The sequence below is a fragment of the Phialemonium atrogriseum genome (assembly GCF_030411735.1).
Source record: "Phialemonium atrogriseum strain 8032-3 unplaced genomic scaffold QBC33scaffold_43, whole genome shotgun sequence".
NCBI classification, from domain to species: domain Eukaryota; kingdom Fungi; phylum Ascomycota; class Sordariomycetes; order Cephalothecales; family Cephalothecaceae; genus Phialemonium; species Phialemonium atrogriseum.
Genome location: NW_026848180.1, coordinates 124,838 through 149,107, shown reverse-complemented (window position 1 = coordinate 149,107; position 24,270 = coordinate 124,838). Strand labels below are relative to the sequence as shown.

Genomic DNA, 24,270 nt, shown 5'->3' with positions numbered 1-24,270 from the left:
CCGACCAGGTATGGGGAAGAGTCGCATACCGTACACCCCAGCGACCAGACGTCGGCCACCGTGCTTCACATGTCGCCTAGTTTGCCGTGGGATTCCTCGAACATAAAGACTTCTGGAGGGCGGAACGCGTAGGGGACCCCTCCTAGCATCGAGTTAATTTCGTCGACTTTACGGGCTGAAAGATGTCAATGGAGGCCCCCGAAGAAGATAGCATACTGGGGCAGCTTGCCTCTCCCAAAGTCCAACAGCTTAATAATGATATTCTCCCAGCTCGGGAAGGCATTAATCTGTGTTAGTAAAATAGTCGAGGTTCTCCTCGGTGACCCTGACAATGTAGGCGGGCGCTGAGTCCCTCGGGAAGGAATTGCTACGCCGGACGAGCGGCACAATATTCGGAGTTCCCAACGTATCCTCGATATTGTCTTCGGACAAGTGCTGGATTAGCGGCGCTGCGATGCCAATGTTGGCGGGGTGAGGGTCTAATTAGATATAGTCATTTGTGTCAGCACGCATCATCGCATCATCAGCCCGCAGGTCGAGGAGTCAAAGGGCCTACCTACCTCCATGCACTATCCCCTGCTCGTGCAAATGTGCGAAGCCGTCTATAATCTGGCGCAAGAGCTATGGGGAGCCTCGGGCGTCGGTATCTAGGCCGTTAAGCGACACCACACCTCGGTGACGGCATGGTGCCCATTCGGTTCTTTAATGATGAAACTATCGACCAGTTCAATGACGGCACCGTGGCGACGACAGCGATTTCAGTATCGCTTCTTCACTGGTCCAAGGGGATGACTTGGGCGAAGACGATTCAAATGCTTCGCAGATCTTGATTGCGACAAAAAGCGTCTGCGAAGTTTTAGTCGCAAGAATGTGGTTCTAAAACTAGGCAGACTAAGGTACCTGCTCATCCTGGATGTCCACAGCCAGCCAGACTGTGGCGAATTCGCCGTACCCAAGTTTCACAACGACGCGGTACCCCGGATGCATTTTACAATCGGATACACACGACGACGGCTCGGACAGGATATTGCCGAGCGGGACCGGGTGCAGCCCGCCTCCCTTGTACTTGCCTGGTTGTTCGAAGCCATCACAGCTTCCATCTCCGATGTAACGAAATGGGGGACTCTGAAAAGAGTCGTGATGGGATGGGGGCATGGTGCCAGAGTAAAATGATGTAAATGCTGGCGGCATCGTGGAGGACTCGAAGGAGCCATGACTGGATTTCCAGCGGGTTAAGTGCTGTGAGAATGTTCTACGTGTGGGGCCTTCTTGCGGAGGCAATTCACTCTCTCTCATGTTAAAGGAGGGACAGCGTTGTTTGATCCACAGTCATTCACATTAAAATCCCGAATCACCTTGTCCCGAATCACCTTGAATCCCACTCGTAGCATCATCGCCTTAAAACCAAAAATCACAAAAATCAAAACTCAAAAAGAGTGATTTGGTCCCGGAGGGGTTCGAACCCTCGACCTGTGCATGTCTTCCAAAATTTTGAAACCATAAGTACACCGCGGTGACCACTCCGCTACGGGACCGCTGGTTAAATTATTCCCTTGTGTTTAGCTAAGAAGCGCTTGGCGGAATTGCCACGTATTACGTAACAGGTCGCCACAGCCGGAGTTTTGCCGACACCTCCGCTGCAATGACCTTTTTCCCCCTGGCCCGTCAAATCAACTGGGACACTTTTGCAAGTAAGTGGGTAGGTGGCTAGGCAGTTAGCAAGTATTGTATGCACATACCCTGTTACGCGGTAGGAGTGAGTTGGTGAGTGCATACTGTATTCCTAGTAAGGAGTTGGTATGCAGGTGAGAAGAGAGGTAAGTTCCAGGCAGCTTTATCAAAAATTTTACCACGTGTTTAGTGTTTGTAGTATCAAAGCTAACCCATATAAGCATATTGTGGAGACCTCGGCTACGCACTAGATCGCTACGAGGCAGTCTTTGACGGTTTCAAGTACGTCGGCAAGGCAGTTCGCCTGCGGGAATTCGTCAAGGCTGGATGTGTTGTTACTGAAGATAACTTCGAGAACACGGATAGAGTGGTCTGATTCGTGGTTAGCGTTGCTGGGTGCGTGAAATCCTCCGAAGGTTCCCCTTCCTGCCAGCCTCAACGTCACAACTTTCAAGATGTCCTAAACTCCCCCCTTTACGATGCGCATATAAACGCATTTTGAGACATACCCAAGTGTTTAAACCAGAATGAGCGATTTAGGGCTGTAAGGCTACGTAGGCAACACGTCGTTACCTTGAAATGAAGTTGTCCGTCTCATGTTTTGCGACCTCCGCCCCGTGCCATGTCTAGAAGCCGAAACTAGAGTGCATCTCTCGACTCGAATTTTGCACTGGATAGGAACCGGTCAAAAGACTGGTAGTGTCGCTGATAATTTGTGACACTCTTAAGATGTCGTCTTGACTGACAAACTTCTGGCTCACACCACCCTAGGACTAGAGTCAGGGTTGCATGGTTGATTTCTCACCAAAGCAGTACTCTACCAAGCTTCTGTTAACGGTTCCAGATCCCATGTCGCCAATGGCTATAATAGGGTCTGCCACCTTCCCAAGACCAAACTGTCCCATCGTCAAGGTGCAGGTATAAGTCAGGTTGTGCGTCTTGGAGTTAATCTAGCGTTCCAACTTGCTGTTGGCTAGCATCTGGGCGTCAAGAATAGGTCCAGTCCGATAGGCCCTTGTCTTGTTGAATCTTTACTGGTTGAAGATGTGGTTGTTCTAAAGAAAGAATCCAAACGACTAACAAGTGTCTGGACGTCAGGCCCGATTGCAGGGCTGGAGCCCGTGATTCCCCCGAAGCCAGACGCCGCAATCATCGATCTTTGACAGCTATCTGACTTTGAGCAGTTCCACTTCTTCGGCTCTGTCAATATACCATGCGTCTATCCAGGTACTCCAGCACCATTTCTGAGTCCAGTTTTAAATCCGGTGTGACTTTTTGAGTCTGCACATGCATCTGGTTGAGACTACGGATACCTAGCTTGAGCTGGGAGGTTTGTATGACATCGCCGCAGCTGTCGCAAATAATCATTGGAGAAAGCCAGTCGCGTTCCTGTGCGCAACGTGATCCATGGATGAACTGCTTACAGGCTCGGCGGGCCGAAGGACAGTCACCCCCGCGGGTGCGGGGGTGAACATGCAACATAGGGGGGTGGTGGCTGGGGACAATTTTCGGGCATGAAACAAGGGCAGTTTGCTTTTGCGACCAGCTGCAGCTCCCTAGTCCGTTATCGCCTGCGCCAGATAGACGCCCAGGCGCTAGCAGGACCCCCTGGCCCCCACTATGCCCACGGACCAGGACTGAAACAAAGTGTGGCACAGCCACGGAGTAATTTGCGGACATATGTCCGTATTTGTTCCTGCCCCCTGGCTTCCTGCCTCGGAGTCGCCTGGAGGTCGGGATGGCAAGCTGACGGGCCTCATGCAGTTGGAACCAACACGTACGGAGAGCACCAATGATGATTGACCGGATAAGTGGCTTTTTACGCAGAATGGCAAGGCAGCTCAGAACCCGCGCGACTGTGTGCTGCTGTGACCAACCCCCCCTGTGTGCTCGTGGACTTGACATTAAAAAGAATGGAGTTTCCCCTTCTCCAGGTCGTAGAATCGTGAAGGCCGCAGAGACTCGCCAGTTATTCTTAGTAAGATGGCACCCGTTCTTATTCCACTACCCGAGGCACGGCAGACTGTCGTTCTTATCGAATTCGACTCCCGTTCCTCTGTCTCTGGATTTTTAGGCCTGGCAGACGACTGCAGGTCTTGCTTGGCATACGCGCCCAAGGCTAAAGCCAAGCATTGCGGACGCCGTCTCCCTAAAGAGCGTGGCACGGAAGTCTCCAACCTTCTGTCACAATTACTGGACGTGCAGATGCCGTCCCAGCTGGCGCACAGGCTCCTCGAGACTCTCTCCAACAAAGTCATCTGTAGCGGGCTGCGTCATCCACGTCTTCCAGATGGCACAACCGCAGAGTCTCAGGCGGAATACATCTATGGGCGGTGGCGCGAAAAGCTTTGGTGGGAATACCTCGCGTTGAATGGCCTTTCCAGGACCGAGCACGACGGGGCGCTGTTCGACATGCCTCCGACCCTCATGTCTTCGGAGCACTGGGCGACGAGTTTACCCTCCAGGCCAACTACTCCACTGTCGATCAAAGCCAAAGCCGACCCCCGTGGGCAGGGACGACGGTCGTTCTTACACATGACCCCTCCGAGAGGAAATCGAAACCCCATATCAGCCCTCCCCCTCTCCGGACGGGCGCCGCTTGTGCGAAAAGATGCTGTTCTGCCCGTACCAAAATGGAAGCATGAGCCGTCGGAGTCGGAAGACAGCGATGAGGATGACGAGGGACATGAATATCCTACATCACCACTGGACGCTCAGTCGCCCCTCGGACCCGAATCGAGCCCCTTTGAGTCACCGTGGAGTCGCATGTCAACTCGCTCCGGGTTCAGCTTGGCCGATGCGGAGTTGGAGAGCGCGGACACGACTCTCTCAAGTCTGAATATGTCGACATCAGCCGGAAGCCCACGGCAGAAGCCCAAGCGAGTGACTCTGACTGGAAAGCAAGAGGTCTCGGTGTCTGACATCACTGCGAAGATTGAACTGCTTCTCTTAGAGAGGTCACTTCCGTCTAAAGCGGCACCCAGCAGTGCCAGTCACCAAGAAACCAGTCTCACCTTTTCTTCTTCGATCCCCGTCTCAGTAAACAAGGAACGCGTCTTGGGCTGTTCGAAGGAGGTCGATGGGACGGAACAGAGTAGTAGCAGCACTGTCACTCAAAATTCCCCAAGGGCCGTTCGAAGTTCCCCCCGGAACCCCAAGTTTAAATCCTTGGTCAGCCCCGGGCTGCAGTCGGAGCCCCTATACAGCTTGTTGAAGAAGATGGAAGAGACATGCGGCTACGACACCAGGCGGCCCGGCTATGTCTACTACTTTCCAGTCCGCATCCGCAACCGCAACTCCCGCGGCAGATCCTACATGAAAATCGGCCACGTGCGACTCAAAGAGGACAACGGTGCTTTCCCCCAAGCCCCAAGGAATGCCTCGACCAAGCCGCTGGAAATACAGCAGCGACTAAGGCATTATAAGCGGCAGTGCCAACTGGACGTTGACGACATCACCGCATATGTGGCGGTGCCTTGCGCGGCCTGGCGCGTGGAGGCGCTGATACACCAGTATCTCGGCGGGTTCAGGCGAGAAGAGCACTGCTGCTGCGGCAAGCTGCATAAGGAGCTTTTTGAGGTTTCGCTCGAGACGGCCCGGCAGGCCGTCCAGACCTGGCGGGCCTTTGGCGAGTGCATGCCGTACGACGAAGACGGCAAGATCAAGCAGTTCTGGGCGGCCAAGGCCAAGCAGTGCCGGGCACCGGAGAACTTCGGGAAGTACAGCGTGGAAACGCTGGTTGGTGAGCTGTCTGCCATTTGCGAGGAAGCAAAGGAGTTTGAGACCACGGGACGGTGCGAGTCAGTTGAGGCAAGACTGGCGCGGAAATTCGGCAAGACGCGGACCTGGTGAAAAGGGCGAGGCAGCATATTAATCAGTGGGAGGGACTCGAATTTTGGATCTCGCTTTAGTAAAAATATATTGGTCAATTTCTACTGTCATTGTCGATTCCAGTAACGGCCTGAGATGTAGTAGGTGTGAAGGTAATGAAAAGAGAATCCTCCACGGACTAATCGCTTCCACAACTAAAACCGCTTTTATGTATTGATGATGCCGTCGTAAAAAAAGCTAGCCTATCTTTGGTCTAAGAAGGTAGCAGAAATGATAAACGTCCGGGTCATTTGGATGATACTTTGGAGTCGGGACTTTTGCAATGACATCCACATCCAAGGGGAGCCCTTCCATATCAAACCGTGAAGACGAGAAACTCAGTGAGATCCAGAAACCGCCCTCAGTCAAGCACTTCCTAACCCCTCGCGCCATGCGCAACAGTGCTTCGTCGCCTCCACAAGCTATGGCGTCGACCGTGCTCTTGTCAATGACGACGTCGAATGCCTCATGCATGTCAAGCTTGGTCGCGTCGGCGACGACATATTTCATCTTGACGTCCCCAAATGTGGCTTTCTCCAGCTGCATCCCTCTCTGAATCGCTAACGGCTCGAAATCAACGTTGGTGACATCCAGAAACCCTCTCTTTCGGAAGAGATTTTGCAACCCGCTTGTTCCGAAACCAATATGAAGGATGCGTGATGATGCACTGAGGCGTGATAGATAGGGATCTAGTATTGACATGAAGACTTCTGATGTTACTAGCCATTCAAAAGAGGTTTCGGTAGCGAAGCGAGTATGCCAGTACTCCTGCTTTTCGAAATCGGCTGGCATTTTCAGCGTTGTGGATGTCTTTCTCGGAATTGGATCGCAGATCCATAACAAAAAGGGGGGGATTTGTCAGCGGCTTGAAGATCGATGATTTCGGATTTGCAACTTCTCTCTGGTGGAGGAGTGTTGTCAAGATGTTGGTTGGATCAGAGACAAGTCAAGTCAGCTGAAGGGATTCGGAGATTAAAAAATAAAAATAAAAAATAAATAAAAAATTCATTCAAATACCCCCCCACCTTCCCCCCACACGTGCCCCACTCACAATGCTTGCGCTATTGCACGTGACAAAGCACGTGCACCTGATACATATCTCGGATTTGTACTTGGAAATGCATAAAGACTTGCATTGACTGTGCCGCGTAAGCACGCGCAACACTGCCCTGTTCACCAGAACATCATCATTCTTGTTGCTGCCTTTTTCTCAAAGACAATCAACTCATCCCTTCAGCATCCCTTCAGTATTCAGGTCAGAGCAATGTCGAAACACGAAGAAGCAACAAGGGCTGCCTTGGAAGCCCATGGAGGGGTCGACGAGGCCCTCCCCGCATATTCAGCCATGCCGTCTGAAGGTCAAGGCCCGACAGCAGACTCGCCCTTCAACTTCCCCTCTGCCCAGCCACCTCCAACTTTTGCCTCAGCCTCAGCATCCTCGTCGGCCGCCGCGTCGACCTCCGCATCCGCATCGGCATCAGCCCCAACACCCACTCAATTGCAGCGGCCCATCGCAATCCCCCAGGTGACACCAGCCGCAACCGCGCCGTTCCTAGACGCCTACGCAAAGCCCCTCCTGCAATACGGCATCACGCCCGAGTCCTGGCGCGGCTTCCTCACCACCATGTCGGCCTTCCTCGCCGCCAAGGTCTCCGACCAGGCCCTCGCCCACGCCGCCGCCATCGGCCGCCACGTATCCCAGGTGCCCAAGCGCTTCGGCCAGGACACCAAGGACCACGCCAAGGCGGTGGGCCGCGGCATCCGCGACTCGGTGCGGAGCGGCAGCGTCGTCGGCACCGCCGTGGGCGTCATCGGCGGCCTCGTCACCCTGCCGCTGGGCACGGCGCTGCGCGCCGTCGGCGCCGCGGCCAGCTTGCCGGTCGCGGCTGTGGGCGCCGTGACGCAGAAGCCGCGGACGCCGAGGGAGAGGGCCGAGGCGTATGCGGCTGCGGCGAACGAGAAGTGGTTCGGGGTTAGGGGGCTGTGTGCGAGGCTCGTGGATACGCCTGAGCTGGCGAGGATTGGTGGGGTGCCGGTAACGAGGCTGCTGGATGTTGCGGGGGGTTGCTCTGATCGGAGTGCGGAGGCACAGATAGGAGCTTTGAATGGGTATGTAACTGAATTGGAGACGGCCAAGGGGGCTCAGCTGGAGTTGGGGGCAAACACGCTATGGTTGATGATCTTTCAGGAGGGCAGTGCTCCGGCTAGCGAAGGGAAGACTATGGGAGGGTATAATAGTTAGCAGCCACGGAAGTTACTGGTGGAGTGATATGATCTGAGGGTTTTCTTAGAACTTGGAGAGACTTGAGAATGGGATTTTAAAAGTTGTAGATAGGACGATGCTCACTTCGACAGTCGTGACACTTTGCACATTTGCACTGAAACCCCATTGAAATAGATACCTAGGTACTCGTAAGTGAAGCTGCAATGGTCTCGGATTACTTGATTGGTTCCTCATTCTGCAGGAGCGGGCTTGGCTTTGACAGAAGAACCCCACTTTCCGCATCGCAGCCTGACGTATCGCTTTCCTCGTTCCTCTTTCCTCTTCCTCTCCCAACACTGTCAACTCCAAACTCGCCTTCACCTTCAGGGAGGACAGATTCTTGCGATGGAGGCCATCGCCGCCCTCGGACTCGCCTGCAATGTGATGCAGCTGATCGACTTCAGCGGTGAGGTTATCTCTGTAGCCCGACATGCATACCAGGCTGGCTCTGTCGAAGACGACTTGTCCGACCGGGCAGCTCGCCTTGCCGACTTGTCCGCAGCCGTAAATGGGTTCCTGGGTAGCGCTTCGAATCCTGTCACCACGGCGCAGAAGGACTTGCAGGAAGTCGCTCGGAAATGTTACCATACGTCCCTCGAGCTTCAGGACGAAATCAAGAGCCTCTGTCCACCTGCTGGGGGGAGGCGTAGTGTGATGCGCGCTGTCGGTGCTTCTCTCAAGACTGTGGTTCGGAAGAACCGCCTCAAGAAGTTATCGGACAACATGTTGCACTGGCAGAAAGTGATGGATTCTGGTCTCCTCCTTCGCATCTGGTGAGAAACCCCTGGGGGACCCGGTTTTAATTATTTATGTTACTCGAGAACGCCTGAGTACTCGAGTGCAATTACTGATCTACGGTGATACCCCAGCTCCATGAACGAAGCCCAGGCTCTGGCGAGTCAGAAGGACTTTGACAAGCTCGATCTCAATCTACGAAAGGTGATTGAGCAACTGGCCCAGGGACAGTCGAAGCTGATGGAGACGATGGCAAACGAGTCCTCAGCTATCCAGACTCACGTCACGGCCGAAGTATCCAAGTCTCAGGATGTGCTAGCCCAGAAGATTGAGACGCAGGCGGAAGAGACGCGCGCCGGCGTGTCTCAGAGCCTGAGTAATCTGCACCTCTCTGCAGCCACGGATGCAAGACGCGAGAAGCTCCTCAGGAGTCTGAAGTATCTTGGCATGAACCAGCGAGAAAATATGGTTCAGGAGTCCTTCAAAGACACGTTCAAGTGGATCTTCTCAACAGACCTAATGGATTGGGACAGCTTCACGGCGTGGCTCGGATCGGACGAGAAGCTGTACTGGATCAGTGGAAAGCCCGGCTCTGGGAAAAGCACGCTGATGAAATTCATCAGCGGTGAGGAGAAAACGAGGGAATTCCTAAATCCCGGCACCGTCGTTCTCTCTCATTATCTTTGGGCGCCTGGGAGCCCAATGCAAAAGTCAATCAGGGGCGTCCTACAAGCTTTGCTCTACCAGTTCTTGCTCGAGGAACCCTCGCTGATTGACCTCCTTCTCCAAGCTGTGAAGGACGTCGACAGAAAGGACCATGATAGCGACTGGTCATTGCCCGAGCTTAATAGCTCACTCAAAATGGCGCTGTCTTCTTCGACCCGACCGACATGCATCTTCCTGGACGGCCTGGACGAAGTTTCTCCCTCGGATGGACCTTTTGAACTCATGGACCTCATTGAAGAAATCGCGAATATTCCTCGCGTCAAATTCTGTGTCGCCAGCAGGCCGGAGCCAGCTTACCAAAAACGGTACCTTCAATGTCCCAAATTGAGGCTCCAGGACCTGACAAGAGAAGATATGGAGAAAGTTTGCAGGGTCTTTCTTAAATTCCTTGAAGGCGATATTCTCGAAAAATGGGGCGGCTCTCGTCCGCGCGATGACCCCTTCGGGGATTTCGTTGCAGACCTCACCAGAAAGGCCGAGGGTGTGTTTCTCTGGGTCCACCTTGCCCTGAAGAGCATCCAGCGAGGCTACTCAAACTCGGATTCCTGGGAAGAGATACAGAACCGCATTCACAATATCCCCGCCGGACTGGACAAACTCTACCTCTCCATGTGGGAACGGGCCAATGTCGACGAAGGAATTTACGAGGACAGCGCCTCGGTCTATCTGAACTTGGTCCTTGAGGCAAAAAGGAGCTACTTGGGGGGCTTTGCGCGCGGGTCACTCTCGGTATTCGAGCTCATGGTGGCGAGCGAGGCGTCGGTCCAAGCCGCTATTCTCGACGGTCAGGGCCCGAAGCCGACTCCAGACAACCTCAAGAAACGGTGCTACTCTCTGATGAAGAGAATCGAATCCCGCTGCGCCGGGTTGATTATGTTTAACCGCATAAATTATGGCCCGCCACACATGACGGAACCAGGGGAGTGGGACGCTCTCGTCCCCCTGACCAAGTTGGAGGCCACCTTCCTTCATCGTACGGCATTCGACTTCTTGACCGAAACGCAAGGGGGCAGGGACATACTGGAGAGAGACGCCACATCTGAAGGTGATCGCCTTGTCAAATTGCTGCGAGCGTTGATGACGCAATACGCAATGTGGACCATCGTGGGGCGCCCGAACAGCGGCATCGGAAAGCTGAAACATGACGTCGACCGATTCATCTATATCGTGGGAACCATCCACAGCTTTATGCCGGCCATCTCGGAGAGCACGGCAGAGACGCTGCTGCATTCATGCGAGACCATCTGGAACGCCAAACTCCCACGTTTGGAAGCGGACGCGCCGGGAGCTCAACTCCCCGACTTCCTTGGCTACGTCGCAGGTATCGGCCTCTATGACTTTGTAAGGAACCGGGTAGAAGAAGCCGAAAGGTCGGCAGGGCGAAAGATCTCGCGGGCCTATAGAGACTACCTGCTGCACCGGGCCTCGGCGAGCTACTGCGAACCGACCTCTAAAGGGAACCACCTCTTGGTCCGATGGCTTCTCCAGGAAAAAGCTAACTCTTCCTTGGCGTGGTTCCATACGCACCGTGATTTATTTGCATACCCCAGGGCAATCTGGCTCACGCCGGCCGTCATGAACGTAATCATGGGTGGTATCGAGGACTTGGTAGGATTGAGGAATGATGTCCTCTTATTGGACCGCACACAACAATCATGCAACACCATCAAGCAGATTCTGATGACTGGGCCGACCATGGATCACAAGACGGTCCTTAAATTTCATCCCGATATCGGTGACTCAGAGCCCTTCAATATATTTTGCTTAACCGACGGGCTCTTCTCCTTGGATGAAAACACATTAATTCTCGAGGTCAATACCCTATTTCTGCTGCAATTATTTGTCGACATGATCCGGTCTTCCTGGCCGCGGATCAAAGATACCGACGAACTCTTGTCGTGGACGCTGTGTCAGCACGCAAGTCGGGTTTGGCACGGCGACACTAAGCCCTCAGTCCGACTTGTTTCTGACAAGTCACCAAATGATGACGGGCTCTACGGGCTCCAGCCTATATCGAAGTGTTATCTGGACGCTGATCTTGTACGCCCATTGCTGGTTCGCATTCTGATACATGACGAGATTGAGAAGAACAAGGCGGGAAACGAGTTGCTTTCATTGATCACCGAGACTGCCAGAAGCGTTGGAATGGTACCGCTGAGGGACATTGGTGAGGCGGTTCAGGAGTACGCCTTCTTTTCTTGGCCAGCCCCAGAGAAACACGCGAGAGAGTTTCCTCCACCTATGTTTGAGAGTGAAAAGGAGTCAGACAACGTAGGCGGTATAGCGTTAGGAAAAGAGGCATAAGTGGTGAACCCAAGCAATGACTCATTCGAAGACATTACGAGGGTGCCATTCTTCCAATCACACCTTCTTCTTCTTCGCAACCAACAACGTCCCCTGCACCGCCCCCTTCATCGTCTCCTTCCCCTTCTCCACACCCACTTCATGCAACAGCCTCTCAATCTCCCTGCGAACCATATTCAGCACGTCACGCTCGGTCCCGACGTCCTCCGGGTGCGCCTGGCTCCACCGCGTATAGGCACTCCCGGTGGCCATGGCCTTCTCAAAAACATCCAACCCACCCTCCATCGAGCCCACGTAGAAGTCCTCCCCGACGTCCCAATCCTTCCGGAAGAAGGCCCCTTCGTCGAACTCCGGCACGGGCTCCTCCAGCGTCCACGGAAGCGCGAGGTCGGCGTACCGGCTCCGGGTGAGCAGGTTGCCCGGCTCGTAGAACGGCTTCAGGTACCGCTCCTCGCACTGGTCCAGCGCGGCCTGGATGGCGGCGGCGTTGGGCATGGACGGGTGCGCGCGGATGTGGCCAGACGTCCACAGCGCGACGCTGCCGCCGGGTTTGAGGACGCGGGCCGCGGCACGCCAGAAGAGGGATATGTCGAACCAGTGGGCGGCGTTGGCGGCCGTGATGAGGTCGACGCTGGAGTCGGGTATGGGCGGGTTGAGGTTCTGGCCGAGGGATTCGGCCGAGGAGAGCTCGAAGCGGACGGGGGCGGAGGTGGATGTCACCGTGGTGCCGGAGAGGGAGCGCGCTGTGGCGAGCATACCCTCCGAGGGGTCGAGGCCGATGGCGTGGGCGAAGTGCGGAGCCAGGGCTAGGGCGGCCATGCCGGGACCGCAGCCGACATCGACGAGGGTGTCGAGTTGGCCGCCTGTGAGGGTGTGGTGGTCTATAATGGCTCGGTAGACCTTGGGGTGGTAGTCGCGCCGGATCTGGGCGTAGGCTTTGCCTTGGTCTTGGTTGTAGGAGGTGAAGGTCTTTTCCGTTGGCGGCGGAACCGGACTGGGACTGGGCTGAGACATGGCGAGAAGCTGTTCTCTTGTTCTTTAAGAAGTAGGATGAATCTGAAATAAAGGCTTTCGAAAGAGATGAGGAAGAAGAGGAAGGAGTTTTGCAGGGCAATCGCTCGCCGGGTGAGAGTAGAGACCATATTTATGCCGTCTTGTACGGACTCCATACTCGGAGAGAGCGTGGAACCAGCCAATCACAGCATCCCATTATACCTATCCCACGCTAGGCCCGTTACAGGGGACGACTGCGACACCCCCACTTGGTTCGGTGTCGTTGGGTGTGAAAAGTGGGCCGATCCCGGACAACGGCACCGGTCACGGGGTCGCGGATCCCGCCGGCACCGAGCTGGTTTCAGCCAGATGGACAATCCAAATTCAATCAATGCAATGCTGGACCTGGTGAACCAGTGCGATCCAACAATTTCTTGCCTCCTGAAAGGCGCACAGATATCGTAGGTTTCATATTGGAATCTGCGCGGCAATCAAAGAACTGCAGATTCTCTTCCTAATTAATCATGCCTGACTTGGATGGCATCTGGCTTCGTCGCTGAAGGCGAGGGAAAACGACTGTGCGAGTCTCGAAGCAGGCACACGTTCCGAGTTCCCATGACTCTACTAAACGCCCGTTCACTTCACAACCATGGTGTACTATGGCGCGCTGAGCAAAGGCTGTGAATGCTGTCGCCGGCGTAAGATCAAGGCATGTTGCGATACTGGTCGTCTTACGTGTTGACGGCAAGCCCGGCTAACCAACAGTTAATATCAGTGCGACCAGAGGAAACCAGAGTGCTTGAGGTGCAAGAAATCAGGCATTCAATGCCCGGGATACCGGAATCTCGATGACATCTTGTTCCGGGATGAGTCTGACCGAGTTATTCGGAAAGTCCGCCAAAGCGAGCAGTCGAATTTGGTCTTGATGCAAGAAACTCTCGCCACTTATCGCGGATCTCCAACAACCAGCGCGCCGACTTCCAAATCCAGGGCCCCCACATTATCTCTGTTGCCCCTCAGCATATCCTATCCGCTTTCCCAGCCCATCAATGAACTCGGGGCCAACTTCTTCTTCACGAAATACACCTTCAATCACCCTCCCTTTTCCAACGACTTCCATGACTGGCTGACCCAGTCGTACTTTGATCATGGCCAAAGCCGTGTCCTGCGAGCAGCTATCGAAGCAGTTGGCATGGCGGGAATCTCAAACGTCTCCAATGCGCCCCATGTCGCGTCCAGGTCCAAAGTACAGTATTGCGAGGCCTTGGCCTTCATGAAGAAGGCTCTGAATGACCCAGTCCAGGCGGTTGCGGATACGACGCTCATGGCCGTCATCCTACTGGGACTGTTTGAGGTACTCCAATCAACTGAATCTGATATCGAGAGAACCTTTCCTCACCTGAAAATAGACCGTCAACTTCGAGGCGTGGGATCGGAATCGCCCTTGGGAAGCCCATGTCAAAGCAGCCACGGCGTTGTTGGAGCTCCGAGGCCAGGAGCAGTTCACCCGGGAGCGTGGAGGACAACTCTTCATCCAAATCCGTGCTCAAATCGTGAGTCCTGCCGTCGACTTCCCCTGCGTTCAATAAGGCATGACCAACATAAACGTTTCGCAGCTCTTAGCCTGCATGCAGCAGCATATGCCCGTCCCTCTGTCCCTGGTCCAAACGACTCGCCATTTCCAAACAAGCCTCATCAAGCAGCAGTGGCAAAAGCGCAGTGTTGCGAGTCCAGGGTCCATTTGTGTGATTTCTTTCCGATTTGTCAACCTCCTGGCCGCCATCAGAAACGGCGAGGTCACAGATCCACACGCCATCCGCAAGGAAGCGCTGGATATCGACGTCGACCTCAACACCTGGAGAGCGACCGCGCCGCCGAGTTGGGGATACGCCACTATTGACGCCCCCGAAGATGCTGTCGGCACCAGCTTCGACGGAAAGGCTCATGTGTATCCTAGTCTTTGGATTGCTGATGCCTGGAGCAACTGGCGCACACTGCGGATACTTGTCAACCAGATCGTTGTCCAAATTGAGGCCCACTCGACTGTGCCTGACAACAAACAGAAGGCCGCCGCGCTGTCCGTCATTCACCGATTGTCCACCGATCTCTGCATTTCTGCTCCTAGTTTTGCAGACTCTCCACGTAAGCTCTTCCCCTCCCCCCCAACCGTGGTATGTTCCAGTTAATATCTAATCTCTTTTTCGCCCCCGCAGACATCCTCTCTCTGATTCTACCACTGTATCTCGTATCGCTAGAGGAGCTAAATCCACACAGCGTGCGTTCTTTCGCGGTAGAGCAGTTGCGCCACATCAATGCGACGATGGGAATTCGGCAGGCTGGCCTGCTGGCTGATGCTGTGTCGAAGAACCTCAGCGTGTCTCCAGGGACTTTGTCTCCGTGTCCGGCCGTTTTGCGATTCCCCTGATACTTTTTCTGATATGCGGGAGAAGACCAAGGGGGAAGTAGCTATCTACAACGTCCCGCCGGCAGTGGAAATTACCAAAGACAGCTGGTCATACATTGTCAACCTGGTATTCAACAAGATCATACATGGGAGGTGTTACCCGTGGTGGACCGTAATTACGTCTGGTAGTGGCGCTCAACACGGGGCTTGCATTGTCTGGAATCGTTATCTGCTTTGCCGTTACGTACGGTTCATGCGAGAAGGACGGGGAAGTGTCTGGAGGAATATTGGAGTACAGAATTGGGAACTGCGACTACGTTGGTAGATATAAACGATACACTCATCCATGCCTGATGGCGAACACAGAACCCGTCGACGATTTTATCGCAGGGAAAAGAGAAGTGCAAAGACAAAACAATCTGCTTAGCCCTAATACCGACCCCTCGTCCCTGTCCTAAATACAACAGTTGGTAGTAAAAGGCGCAAAGGTGGTGATGATGTAGGTATGTGACAAAGTAGTCGACCGTGGCGTGGTCGAAGATCTGGGTAGCTTATGCGGCAGCATCCTGAACACCATCTGAACCAGTTGGAACCTTCTTCGTCCTCCCCCCCAGACCATACATCATAGAACGTATTCCTTCCCGGCGCTCTTCCTCCTCTTGTTCCACCTGGCTATCGGATTTCGCCTCGTACATCCACCATCCAGTGACAGGACTGATCGAGTCAAGCTTATCTTGCTCTCCGCAGGCTTCAGCAGTCGAGATGGAGACTCGATTGTCATCACCGTCGTTATTTCCCGCAAGTGTGGGATTATCGGAGTCGGGAGCAGTCACAGCGTTGTTATGAGTTCTGCCAGCTGCCTCAGCCCTGATGCCAACTGAGCCTGCGACCATTCTCGCCGGGAACTCGTGGCCATTGTCGTTGATTGTGACGGGAACCGAGACAGAACCCAACGGAGCCTGATCAGTGTCGATTGCATGGTATTTCACGCCGTCGATTATCGCACCATTCTCCGAGGAGGTATGTGGAATCCTCTTCCCTTCCGAGTCCCAAAAGCAGAAGGCTGACATCCAACCTGTGATGTAGTCCACCCCACTGCCCTCTTCCCTCCGATCAACTGCCCTCTTCCAAAAGGACAGCACATCCGGTCGGGCCGGGGCATCGAAACTAGCAACGAAATGCCGGAGGATCGGCCTCAACAACTCTGTGAACGTGGCGGGCTCTTCCCCAAGCTGTGTCATCTTCTCGAGCCGATGCAGGATGTCCTCCCAGTCCTCTCGATGTCCGAGGAGCGTGACGCTCGGGATGCCGCATAAAAATGACATCGTGTAGCTGAAATATTTCTGCATAGAGCCCATCATCAACACCGCGGCCACCACTCGGTCGGACTCGGTCGTGGTGCTAAACGTGGGCATGATCCACTCGCGCAAGCCCGGCTCGACAACATTCTTCTGGATCAACCTGGTCATCTCCAGCGCCAACGCACCCACATTGGAAGTGTCCAGGGTCCCATCCCCCACCGTCTCCAACTCCTTGGTCCCGTCGTGCGCGACGAAGTAGGAGCGGAGCTCTTCGGCGTGCGCGTTGATGTAGAAGCTGAGCTGGGTGAGGATCGCGAACCAGACGTCCTCAGGCCGCAGGGTGACGTGGAGGTGATCGCTGTAGGCGTTAAACAGGGTGTAGAGGAAGCCGTTGGTCGACGCGGAGATGTGGTTGTCGCAAAACAAATCGCCGCCGAAGGAACTCTGGACGATGCGGATGCTCCTTTCATACTCTTCGTAGCGGGACCCCGCTAGCAGATCTGAGTCGGAGTCGACGTTAGGCATGAGCCATTGGCCTGGGTCGTTGTCGCTGGTGAAGATGGTAACGGGCATGGTTGCTGCAAAGAATGGAAAACGGTTCGGAATGGATGGATTGTGGGAGTTGAGTGTTTGAGAAACCGTAGTTGGGGAGAAGATTGTCAAGAAAACATGGGCGAGTTAAGTAGATCTAGCTCTCTGGAACCTCATTCACCACCGGGAATCTTATTCACCACGGGAATCTTATTCACCACCGGGAATCTTATTCACCACCGGGAATCTTATTCACCACCGGGAATCTTATTCACCATCCAGAGGCAATTCTCGAACTCAGTCTCACTCATCTCATGCGATGCATGCGCACAAATTTTCTCGGCACACTGCTTCACCTTCTTCGCAACTGGGCTGTCATGTTGGGGATATTGGGTTCTAGAAATTAGGAAATGCGGTTGGCATGCTGAGCCAGTAGACCAAGGTTGGCCATGTGCAATGTTGCTTGAGAGATATAGGTGCTGTGCTCTGCTCGAGTTGCTTCTGACGAGCCGCAAAGGGTCTAGGGATAAAGACGGTAGCGTGTTGTGCGCAATCTATAATTCGGACGGCAAAGAGAATTATTCCCTGCAGTTACGGCGCCGTTCTTTGACTCATCGGCGAGTTGTATTGAGTTTGAGGTTGAGTTTGACCTTGCGCATACCATGACTATCAGACATCGGCATTGAGAGTTATTTAAAGTTGCTGAGATTGAACTGGCAGCGGGTATCGCCAGATTAAGTATTGCTTGGACCCCGTCCAACGCAAATTAAATAAATCAAGTAAATGGTTTCTAGGTACGATTACAAAGATATTGTGCAATGTCTATTTGTTGAACAGGCCAGGGCTCGTCCATTCCTTTCCTGGTCCTCCCATCATCCTTCCAATTCTCCCCAATTCCACAGACTGAGGCAGCCCGGATTAACCCTGAGGATTGGCAACCGGGTAATCATTAAGCTCCTCAAACGGCCGATTCCCTTTCTTCTGGCGGAAAAGGATGCCAAACGTCAGGACTGATGCGGCCTTGGCCAGCAACGGCCGGTTATCCGGCGTGTCGTCACCCTCAAGCTCGGTCCTGCCATCCTCCGCCAAATATACGTGGTAGTTCCGGGGCAGGTAGCGGCCCGGATTCCACACATTCCACAAAACAGAGTTGATGAGCATCAGGGTTGCCTCGAAGACATAGAAGAACCACTCGTACCGCAGAATCGGGCTCAGGGCCTTGAGTGATTCGAGGTCATCGAGTTGCACCGTCGTGTTGCCCAGGTGTTCCACCAGCCGATAAATGCAGCGTACCAAGATCAATGACATGCTGATGTACAACGTGATCAGCGGAGTCGAGACCGCCTTGGCGTGTATATTGGCTTTGGAGCACCGGCGGTGGAAAATGGCCGCGAGGAGCACGAAGATGACGATGACGCCGAGTTGGATCGCGAGGGCGGCTATCGTCAAGCGGCTGCCCAGTTCTTGCTGACTGTGCGATGATGACGGGTTGGCGGACAAGGCTACTCCTAAAGCGTTCAGGGTCTCGACAAGGGCCATCAGAGCACCGAAAGTGGACAGGACTCTGCCGGGAGGAAGAGGTGCGAAGTATGGAACGTAGTAGTATATTCGACCGAGGACGTGGTAGTTGGCGAGTTCGAGAAGAGGACTATGTAGTGAGATGTGATCAGCCGGGACTCAAAGGCATCGTCTCTATTGGATATGTCACTCACGGGCATATAAATACAAAGACCTGGCTGAGAATGTAGATGATCAAGTTCCGAGTACTGTACAAGTAATTGAAGGCTCCGTACTCCCGCAATGCATAGCCGGCAGTAAATAGTACTGCACAGAATGGGTGCAGTCCGATTATCTTGAAGCATTTGTAGTGGCTGATGGTGGGTGTCAGGGGGTCTGAGTGTGGTATGGCGAGGACGATTCAACACTTACTAACACTGCCAGATATGGCCGACCGCCGAGACAGCAAACGCGACAGCGAAGAAGACGGGCGCTACCTTGTTAGGAGCGTAGACGAAAAGGCTTCCCGGGACTAGGACATGTCAATGGCGATTCTGTGAGCAGGAGTCTTGGAGGTCATACCAGGCTGGCCGTCTTCCATCTTGCACCGGAGTCGAGATTCTCGGGCAAAAAGCGACGAGCGAAGGGCGAAAGGCAAAAGCGGTGGGAATCATGGTCTCTTCGTTCAATGCCATCGTCAGAACGTAAGGCGTTACTTATAGGGAGAATGTTGTTTCCTTCACAGGCCCCTGTCGGAAGATGCCGAACACGCGTGTTAGCTAAGCGAAAATATGACACTTGCGCGGCTTCCCCCCTGTTGCAAGTCTGCTGCTACCTTGGTAATTGGCGGATTTGCGACATCATAGCGCCTTTAGATTTGCTTGCACAAGGAGACAGGCGGTTGGGAAGAGGTGAGATGCATACTAGTGGTTTCTTGGGCTGACGCGTCAAACGTGCCAAGCCAAAGAGCCGATCCGAGAAAGATGTCTTGCCAAACACTGTCTGTCGTATTGGAGGGCTCACCACACTGAATACGCGTATTCGGCGATTTCCAAAATCCAACCACCAAAGTCTTGGCCGACGCTTTGCGGCAATAATGTAAGTAGAAATTCCACCTCCATCTTGCAAACCATCAACAAGCCACGTCACGCAGGCTAGCGTACACCGGCCAAAGGCATGTCAATCTGCCTTTACTTGCCATTGCCGCCACTCATCTGTGCCTCCATATCGTTGTCACCGTCTGCGCCTCGTTGGCCACCCGGCTTCCGTTTCGACAGCACCGAGCCTAGAATGCCCTTTGGAAGGCGAAGTCCGGTCGAGCCCTTCATGTTGCCAGCCTTTTCTGGTTGGCCTCCCATCGCTGACGTTTTTGGATCTGACTTGGGCGCGCGAGGGGAGGCGGATGGGCTGCGAGGCTTCCGCCCCAGCCCCAGCCCCAGCCATTGAGCAAGCCAGCCCCTTACCTTGTCGCTCCGATGGATTCCGGAGAGCGAGAGGGCAGCAATCAAGTATGTGGCGCCCGACACAGATCCAAGGACGAGCCAGAACTGGTGCTGTGTGGTAGGGGGATCGTCCTGAATATCGAAAAGATGCATTCCGTAAAACGTCTGGTAGGGGCATATCCGGGTTAATTTAAGACTGTCTGTGATTTGACGCTGGGTTTGACCTCACATACCGCAACGAAGCTTGGTGGAAGAAAGAGTAGAGTCACTAGGGTGAAGACGAGCAGGTACCGGTTTATCTGCGTCCCTGTAACGGCTTCCTTGACCGATTGCGCGTTGAACAACTGATAATTATCGTTAGCTCTTTCCTTGCACACTGCTTCCGCAACTGCGACGGGACTTGACTGGGAACCACTCACTCCGTCTCGAAGACTCTCGATCTCTTCGATCTTTTTCGTGATTCGATCGAGAAGCTCTCTTCCACAGTCGTCGGCGAATTCCATGACCTGAGTCCAGTTATACTCGGCCAAGTCTTGCTCGTGTCGAACCAGCTCTTTCTTCAGCTTTTCCAAAAACACCTCTTTCTCGGTCTTCATGTCATCTAGGTTCCGCCGAATGTATGCGGAAAATATGCGAAGTAGCTGTAACAAGCTGAAGTAGAACTCGGAACGTTGCAACTTGGTATCATCGTACATAAGCGTCTTCCGAGATTCGGTATGAAGAACCTCTGGGACCTAGTTTTGAGGCGGGCGGTTAGTTGCTGACCGTGGAGCTTGGATTTTTTGTAACTCAAACCTTGACGATGAGGGCGGCCTCGATCCGCGAGATTGTGGTCGCCCAGTTTCTCCTCCAGTCTTGAATATAACGACAAAGTAATCGAAGGAAATGAACGAGACCACAGAGTCTACGGGAGGGCTTCATGTGAACCCTGTCTTCGGGAGACTCTCCCCGCCGACGGGGACTCCACACATCAGCCAAAACAACGACAACAGACCTGTCGACGGATCCCTCGTCCAAGACAAGGTTTAGTGCCAGGGAGTTTTGTCTCTCCGCTATCAGAAAGGAATTACCCATGAAGGAGAGGGTGCCCACCTCTCGCTCGCATCTAATGCCACGCAGCGCCGGACCTGTGGGCGGAAGACTTTCGGAATCGGCCGTGATAAAGACGCATAAATTAATCTGATACGTGTGCTCAATCTGCGGTTCAAGTATAGAGCGTCGGGATGCACAGTGTCTTCGATCGGTAATAGTTGACCAGGGCCTGGCGTGGCGGAATAAGAAGTCATGCGGGCATCTGAACTTGAAGAAATCCAGGAAATCTATCGCCCATCCGCTTCTGTGCCAGTCCTTGTCCCAGCATAAACATGGGTGGACTCCCAAGGCGTTCCAGATTGCCGCGATCGAGTCGAATCCAATAAATCCAACTGCATCGTTAAGCCAAGAAGGGTTTACAATGCTGGAACGCACGACCTTGGAAGTGAGCAAGCTTGCACGTGGGAGTGGTGAGAGGATTGCTGGAAAACAGACCATTGGATGACACATAGAATCTCATCGGGAGAAGCGAACTCTGGACTAGAAGGCCCAAATATCTTGCCGCCAATGTGTCAGCCGGCACGCATAAAACCAACACACGGTGGGAGTCATACCCCGTCGTTGGAGCACGAATAGCTGAGTTTGAGCTGGTTACGTCCCAGAGACCAACCCGAAGTTGAAAATAAATCTTGGGTTATTAAGCGGCCTGAATTCTTTTGCGAATCCAGGGCTTCTCGCGCCCACCCAGGCTTGGGCCATGAACTTGGGATGCTGGATCTCAAGAATTTCAGGACGTCCAAAGAGGGATCCTCGTCGAGACCAGGCAGCTCAGTCAAACTGTCCGTTTGCAAGGCTAGTCCAGTCCCTTGCTTTCCGGACTGCCACCGAGCGACGTGTTTCAGCCAGCTCATGAATCGATCCATAGAGCCACTAAGTGACTCCTCCGTAACGGTGACCCGGTCCCAGAATGCAGCGGCTGCATCTTCGTCGTCGCCCGTTTCAAGCTGCGCATCCTCCGGAGCTGATGATGCAACCTCAGAAGGAGCCGATTTCCCGTCACTCGGTGGATTCCCGTCGTCGGGTTGCTCTTCTTGCGCGGGCGTGACCTCCCGGATCACCGGCTCGGGTTGTTCGTGGGGAGGCTTGTAATCGCCAGCGGGGACCGAGTTTTGCTCAATGAGCGCGATTAGTCTCTCCTGCTGCCGGATGAGGCGACCAACCTCGGCGAGAAGCTTGCTCGTCGAATCATCGGGGCCTACTGTGGGACCATCTGCTATGGAACTATCCATGAGAAGAAGCGAGAGGATTCGCGAGAATCGACTTCGAGCGGATGTTTCCACAAAGAACTGCTCAGTGGGAGGACATGAGCAGCAGAGGCGGTGAGGAGGGGAAATGTGCAGACGCAGCCTTGTCGGGCAGCGGTGCCCCGCCCGATATGCACCTCAGCCGCACGACGCAGGGATTGTCAGATTGAGGAGGGACGGGGACGGGCGCCAATTGAGTCCTCTTGGGGGGGCATTTTCTGGAAACACAGATGGCCTAAAACTATTCCATCGGGAAGTTCAACGAGTCGTAAAGTACCGCCTCCAACCTATGGATGCGATGCACCGGCAAGGACCCATCGCCATCGCTTGGTAGAGGAGGCTTGGATGGGTCAACAAAGAGTCGCCGCAATGGCTTCATTTACAGCCGACAGGGTGTGACGGTGCCGAATTACATAACTCGTCGAAAAATAAGCCTCTAGGAGGCAAAGATGTCTTTCGTATTACAATGATTGGCGGAGCATATTAATGGCTGAACTCCATACCAATTACTTGGTCTTCGAGCTGCAAGTTCCAGAGACCTGCCAAACCCAAAAGGCCTTACACACTTTTCCGGGTCCCAAACCAGCCAGTAAAAAGACATTGGCAAATTTAGAGTTCTTAATACTGTCTACCGTCCTTTATACCTGTCAGGTCATCCTCCCAGCTGACCAGCTGGTTGCTGCTGTCCTGGACGTAGCTCAGGATGACCGACGAGGGACTGCCGCCGCCGGGCGCGGGGGCCGGGAACGCGGTGAGCTGCGTGTACCCGTTGGGCGAAGGCGCCGTGTCCAGCAGCGAGAAGTAGAAGCCGTTCAGCAGGTTGTCCGTCACGGCGCGGCACACGGGCGAGGTGTTCGAGTCCGGGCCCGAGCCCACGGGGCCCAGGAAGTAGACGATCAGGTTGCCGTTGACGAAGACCATGGCGATGGGCGTGTTCTTCAGTCCGTTGCTCTGCTGGATGGGGGCGGCTGTTGGGGGCGGAGGGTGTCAGCTTTAAAGCCTTGCTCTATAGTCAAATTGTCCCACGGGATTAAAAGAGTTCAGGATATTGATTATACTTACAGATCTCACTGAACCCAGAGCAGACGTAGACGCGTCCCTGGGTGGTCTGCAGACCAACGTATGAGTCGGCCGACTTTCCGGTGAAAGTGCCATAGACTGCACCGAGATAGGTAGTTGGGTTGAGGGAAAGGCTGATTGGCGTCGGCTTGGAAGTAGTCTGAGTCCCAGGGAGGGTGATGAATCTGATGGTGCCGTCCACCCTGCATTGCTGTCAGCATAGTCATGGCGAGCGGAGTAGTGCAGGGTAGTGCAGGTAGCCTGATGCTCACGCGAGGTAGAAGAGCGTGCCGTTCTGGCCGCCGTCGCCGCAGGCCGCGATGCTGCTGGGAGTTGACACGGGCGGGCTCCCGATGTTGAGGAGCTCGAAGCCAGGGCTCAGGCGGCAGATGAAGAGATCGCCCTTGGTTGTCCCATCGAGCACGCCGTAGACATTGACCTAGACAAGCCGACCCAATCAGTCAGTTCGGGTCTCTAATCCGTCGCTGGTCTGCCTCATATCATGGTCAGGGGTGGATAGTCGGTATTTACCGTGCTTTGGAAAAGGACCGAGGTCAGTGTAGAAGGGTTGGCGACGAAGCCCGAGTGGATATTGGTATTCGCCGCGGCTCCAGCGTCGGACAGCGGTCCGCCGAGATTAGACAAGGCCTGCTGGACAGCGGCGAGCCGGTTGTTGGGAGAGTTGTAAAAGACGAGATAATTGGCCGTGTTAACGGGGTTGGGGAGCGAAGTGATGGCAGCCATTGGGTTAGGAGCCGAGGCAGCGGCGGTTCCAAGCTGGTTTTGGGAGAGATCTTGGCGAGTACGTCCTTTGTAGGCCATGATCAAGTTTGATTTTGATTCAAGGATAGGCAAAGAGCAGAGGAATTTAACAGCTTGGTGTCTTGCAAATCAGAGAACTTCCTGTCTAGACTCAAAAAGCACGTATATGACGACTGTTATAAACTGGCCAGGACCGGATCTCTGGCGAGGCCATTAATCACTGAAGAGTAGGAAACATTTTCGAAAAGCATATTGTGACACTTGACAGTCAAGTGATGGAGGAAAAATGCGTCACCATGATCTACAGCCGCCATCATATCAAACGACAAGTTCAAATTGAAGCATGTCTCGGGCACAAAGGGGGCGCGTGGAAAAG

At 54.1% G+C, this 24,270-nt stretch overlaps 11 protein-coding genes and 1 non-coding gene across 12 annotated transcripts; 4 read left to right on the top strand and 8 right to left on the bottom strand.

Annotated features, from left to right (window-relative positions):
- Positions 1–726: 726 nt before the first annotated feature.
- On the bottom strand, positions 727–1,155 carry QBC33DRAFT_601831 (uncharacterized protein; the record flags this gene model as incomplete). Its single annotated transcript, XM_060432124.1, has 2 exons — positions 727–846; positions 901–1,155. 2 exons carry the CDS (start codon positions 1,153–1,155, stop codon positions 727–729), a joined length of 375 nt encoding a protein of 124 aa, XP_060278543.1.
- A 287-nt stretch (positions 1,156–1,442) lies between these two features.
- On the bottom strand, positions 1,443–1,535 carry QBC33DRAFT_t80. Its single transcript has one exon. It is a non-coding gene; the product is annotated as a tRNA-Ile (tRNA).
- Positions 1,536–3,624: 2,089 nt separating this feature from the next.
- On the top strand, positions 3,625–5,535 carry QBC33DRAFT_552302 (uncharacterized protein). The gene has a single exon (XM_060429301.1). The coding sequence runs from the start codon at positions 3,655–3,657 to the stop codon at positions 5,521–5,523; it is 1,869 nt and encodes a 622-aa protein (XP_060278542.1). The 5' UTR covers positions 3,625–3,654; the 3' UTR covers positions 5,524–5,535.
- A 60-nt stretch (positions 5,536–5,595) lies between these two features.
- Positions 5,596–6,502, bottom strand: QBC33DRAFT_552301 (kinase domain-containing protein). The gene has a single exon (XM_060429300.1). It carries the CDS (start codon positions 6,331–6,333, stop codon positions 5,740–5,742), a length of 594 nt encoding a protein of 197 aa, XP_060278541.1. The 5' UTR covers positions 6,334–6,502; the 3' UTR covers positions 5,596–5,739.
- A 184-nt stretch (positions 6,503–6,686) lies between these two features.
- Positions 6,687–7,990, top strand: QBC33DRAFT_501438 (uncharacterized protein). The gene has a single exon (XM_060425703.1). The coding sequence runs from the start codon at positions 6,806–6,808 to the stop codon at positions 7,781–7,783; it is 978 nt and encodes a 325-aa protein (XP_060278540.1). The 5' UTR covers positions 6,687–6,805; the 3' UTR covers positions 7,784–7,990.
- A 67-nt stretch (positions 7,991–8,057) lies between these two features.
- Positions 8,058–11,598, top strand: QBC33DRAFT_286782 (uncharacterized protein). Its single transcript, XM_060423295.1, has 2 exons — positions 8,058–8,577; positions 8,674–11,598. The coding sequence occupies exons 1-2, from the start codon at positions 8,150–8,152 to the stop codon at positions 11,567–11,569; spliced, it is 3,324 nt and encodes a 1,107-aa protein (XP_060278539.1). The 5' UTR covers positions 8,058–8,149; the 3' UTR covers positions 11,570–11,598.
- QBC33DRAFT_574328 (S-adenosyl-L-methionine-dependent methyltransferase) lies at positions 11,463–12,685 on the bottom strand. Its single transcript, XM_060430749.1, has one exon. The coding sequence runs from the start codon at positions 12,581–12,583 to the stop codon at positions 11,627–11,629; it is 957 nt and encodes a 318-aa protein (XP_060278538.1). The 5' UTR covers positions 12,584–12,685; the 3' UTR covers positions 11,463–11,626.
- Positions 12,686–12,944: 259 nt separating this feature from the next.
- Positions 12,945–15,431, top strand: QBC33DRAFT_552295 (uncharacterized protein). Its single transcript, XM_060429299.1, has 5 exons — positions 12,945–13,271; positions 13,338–13,916; positions 13,972–14,115; positions 14,179–14,704; positions 14,776–15,431. Exons 1-5 carry the CDS (start codon positions 13,212–13,214, stop codon positions 14,985–14,987), a joined length of 1,521 nt encoding a protein of 506 aa, XP_060278537.1. The 5' UTR covers positions 12,945–13,211; the 3' UTR covers positions 14,988–15,431.
- An 86-nt stretch (positions 15,432–15,517) lies between these two features.
- QBC33DRAFT_501428 (uncharacterized protein) lies at positions 15,518–16,900 on the bottom strand (the record flags this gene model as incomplete). Its single annotated transcript, XM_060425702.1, has 2 exons — positions 15,737–16,900; positions 15,518–15,694 (listed from the first exon to the last, which is right to left on the bottom strand). The coding sequence occupies exons 1-2, from the start codon at positions 16,838–16,840 to the stop codon at positions 15,518–15,520; spliced, it is 1,281 nt and encodes a 426-aa protein (XP_060278536.1). The 5' UTR covers positions 16,841–16,900.
- Positions 16,901–17,511: 611 nt separating this feature from the next.
- QBC33DRAFT_481762 (putative RTA1 domain protein) lies at positions 17,512–19,262 on the bottom strand. Its single transcript, XM_060425357.1, has 4 exons — positions 18,878–19,262; positions 18,728–18,827; positions 18,511–18,669; positions 17,512–18,446 (listed from the first exon to the last, which is right to left on the bottom strand). Exons 1-4 carry the CDS (start codon positions 18,894–18,896, stop codon positions 17,717–17,719), a joined length of 1,008 nt encoding a protein of 335 aa, XP_060278535.1. The 5' UTR covers positions 18,897–19,262; the 3' UTR covers positions 17,512–17,716.
- Positions 19,263–19,267: 5 nt separating this feature from the next.
- On the bottom strand, positions 19,268–22,315 carry QBC33DRAFT_552288 (uncharacterized protein). The gene is made up of 6 exons (XM_060429298.1): positions 21,384–22,315; positions 21,265–21,326; positions 20,533–21,193; positions 20,157–20,471; positions 19,971–20,081; positions 19,268–19,902 (listed from the first exon to the last, which is right to left on the bottom strand). The coding sequence occupies exons 1-6, from the start codon at positions 22,056–22,058 to the stop codon at positions 19,486–19,488; spliced, it is 2,241 nt and encodes a 746-aa protein (XP_060278534.1). The 5' UTR covers positions 22,059–22,315; the 3' UTR covers positions 19,268–19,485.
- QBC33DRAFT_552284 (uncharacterized protein) lies at positions 22,293–24,190 on the bottom strand. The gene is made up of 4 exons (XM_060429297.1): positions 23,664–24,190; positions 23,405–23,571; positions 23,136–23,335; positions 22,293–23,041 (listed from the first exon to the last, which is right to left on the bottom strand). Exons 1-4 carry the CDS (start codon positions 23,952–23,954, stop codon positions 22,692–22,694), a joined length of 1,008 nt encoding a protein of 335 aa, XP_060278533.1. The 5' UTR covers positions 23,955–24,190; the 3' UTR covers positions 22,293–22,691.
- Positions 24,191–24,270: the final 80 nt, after the last annotated feature.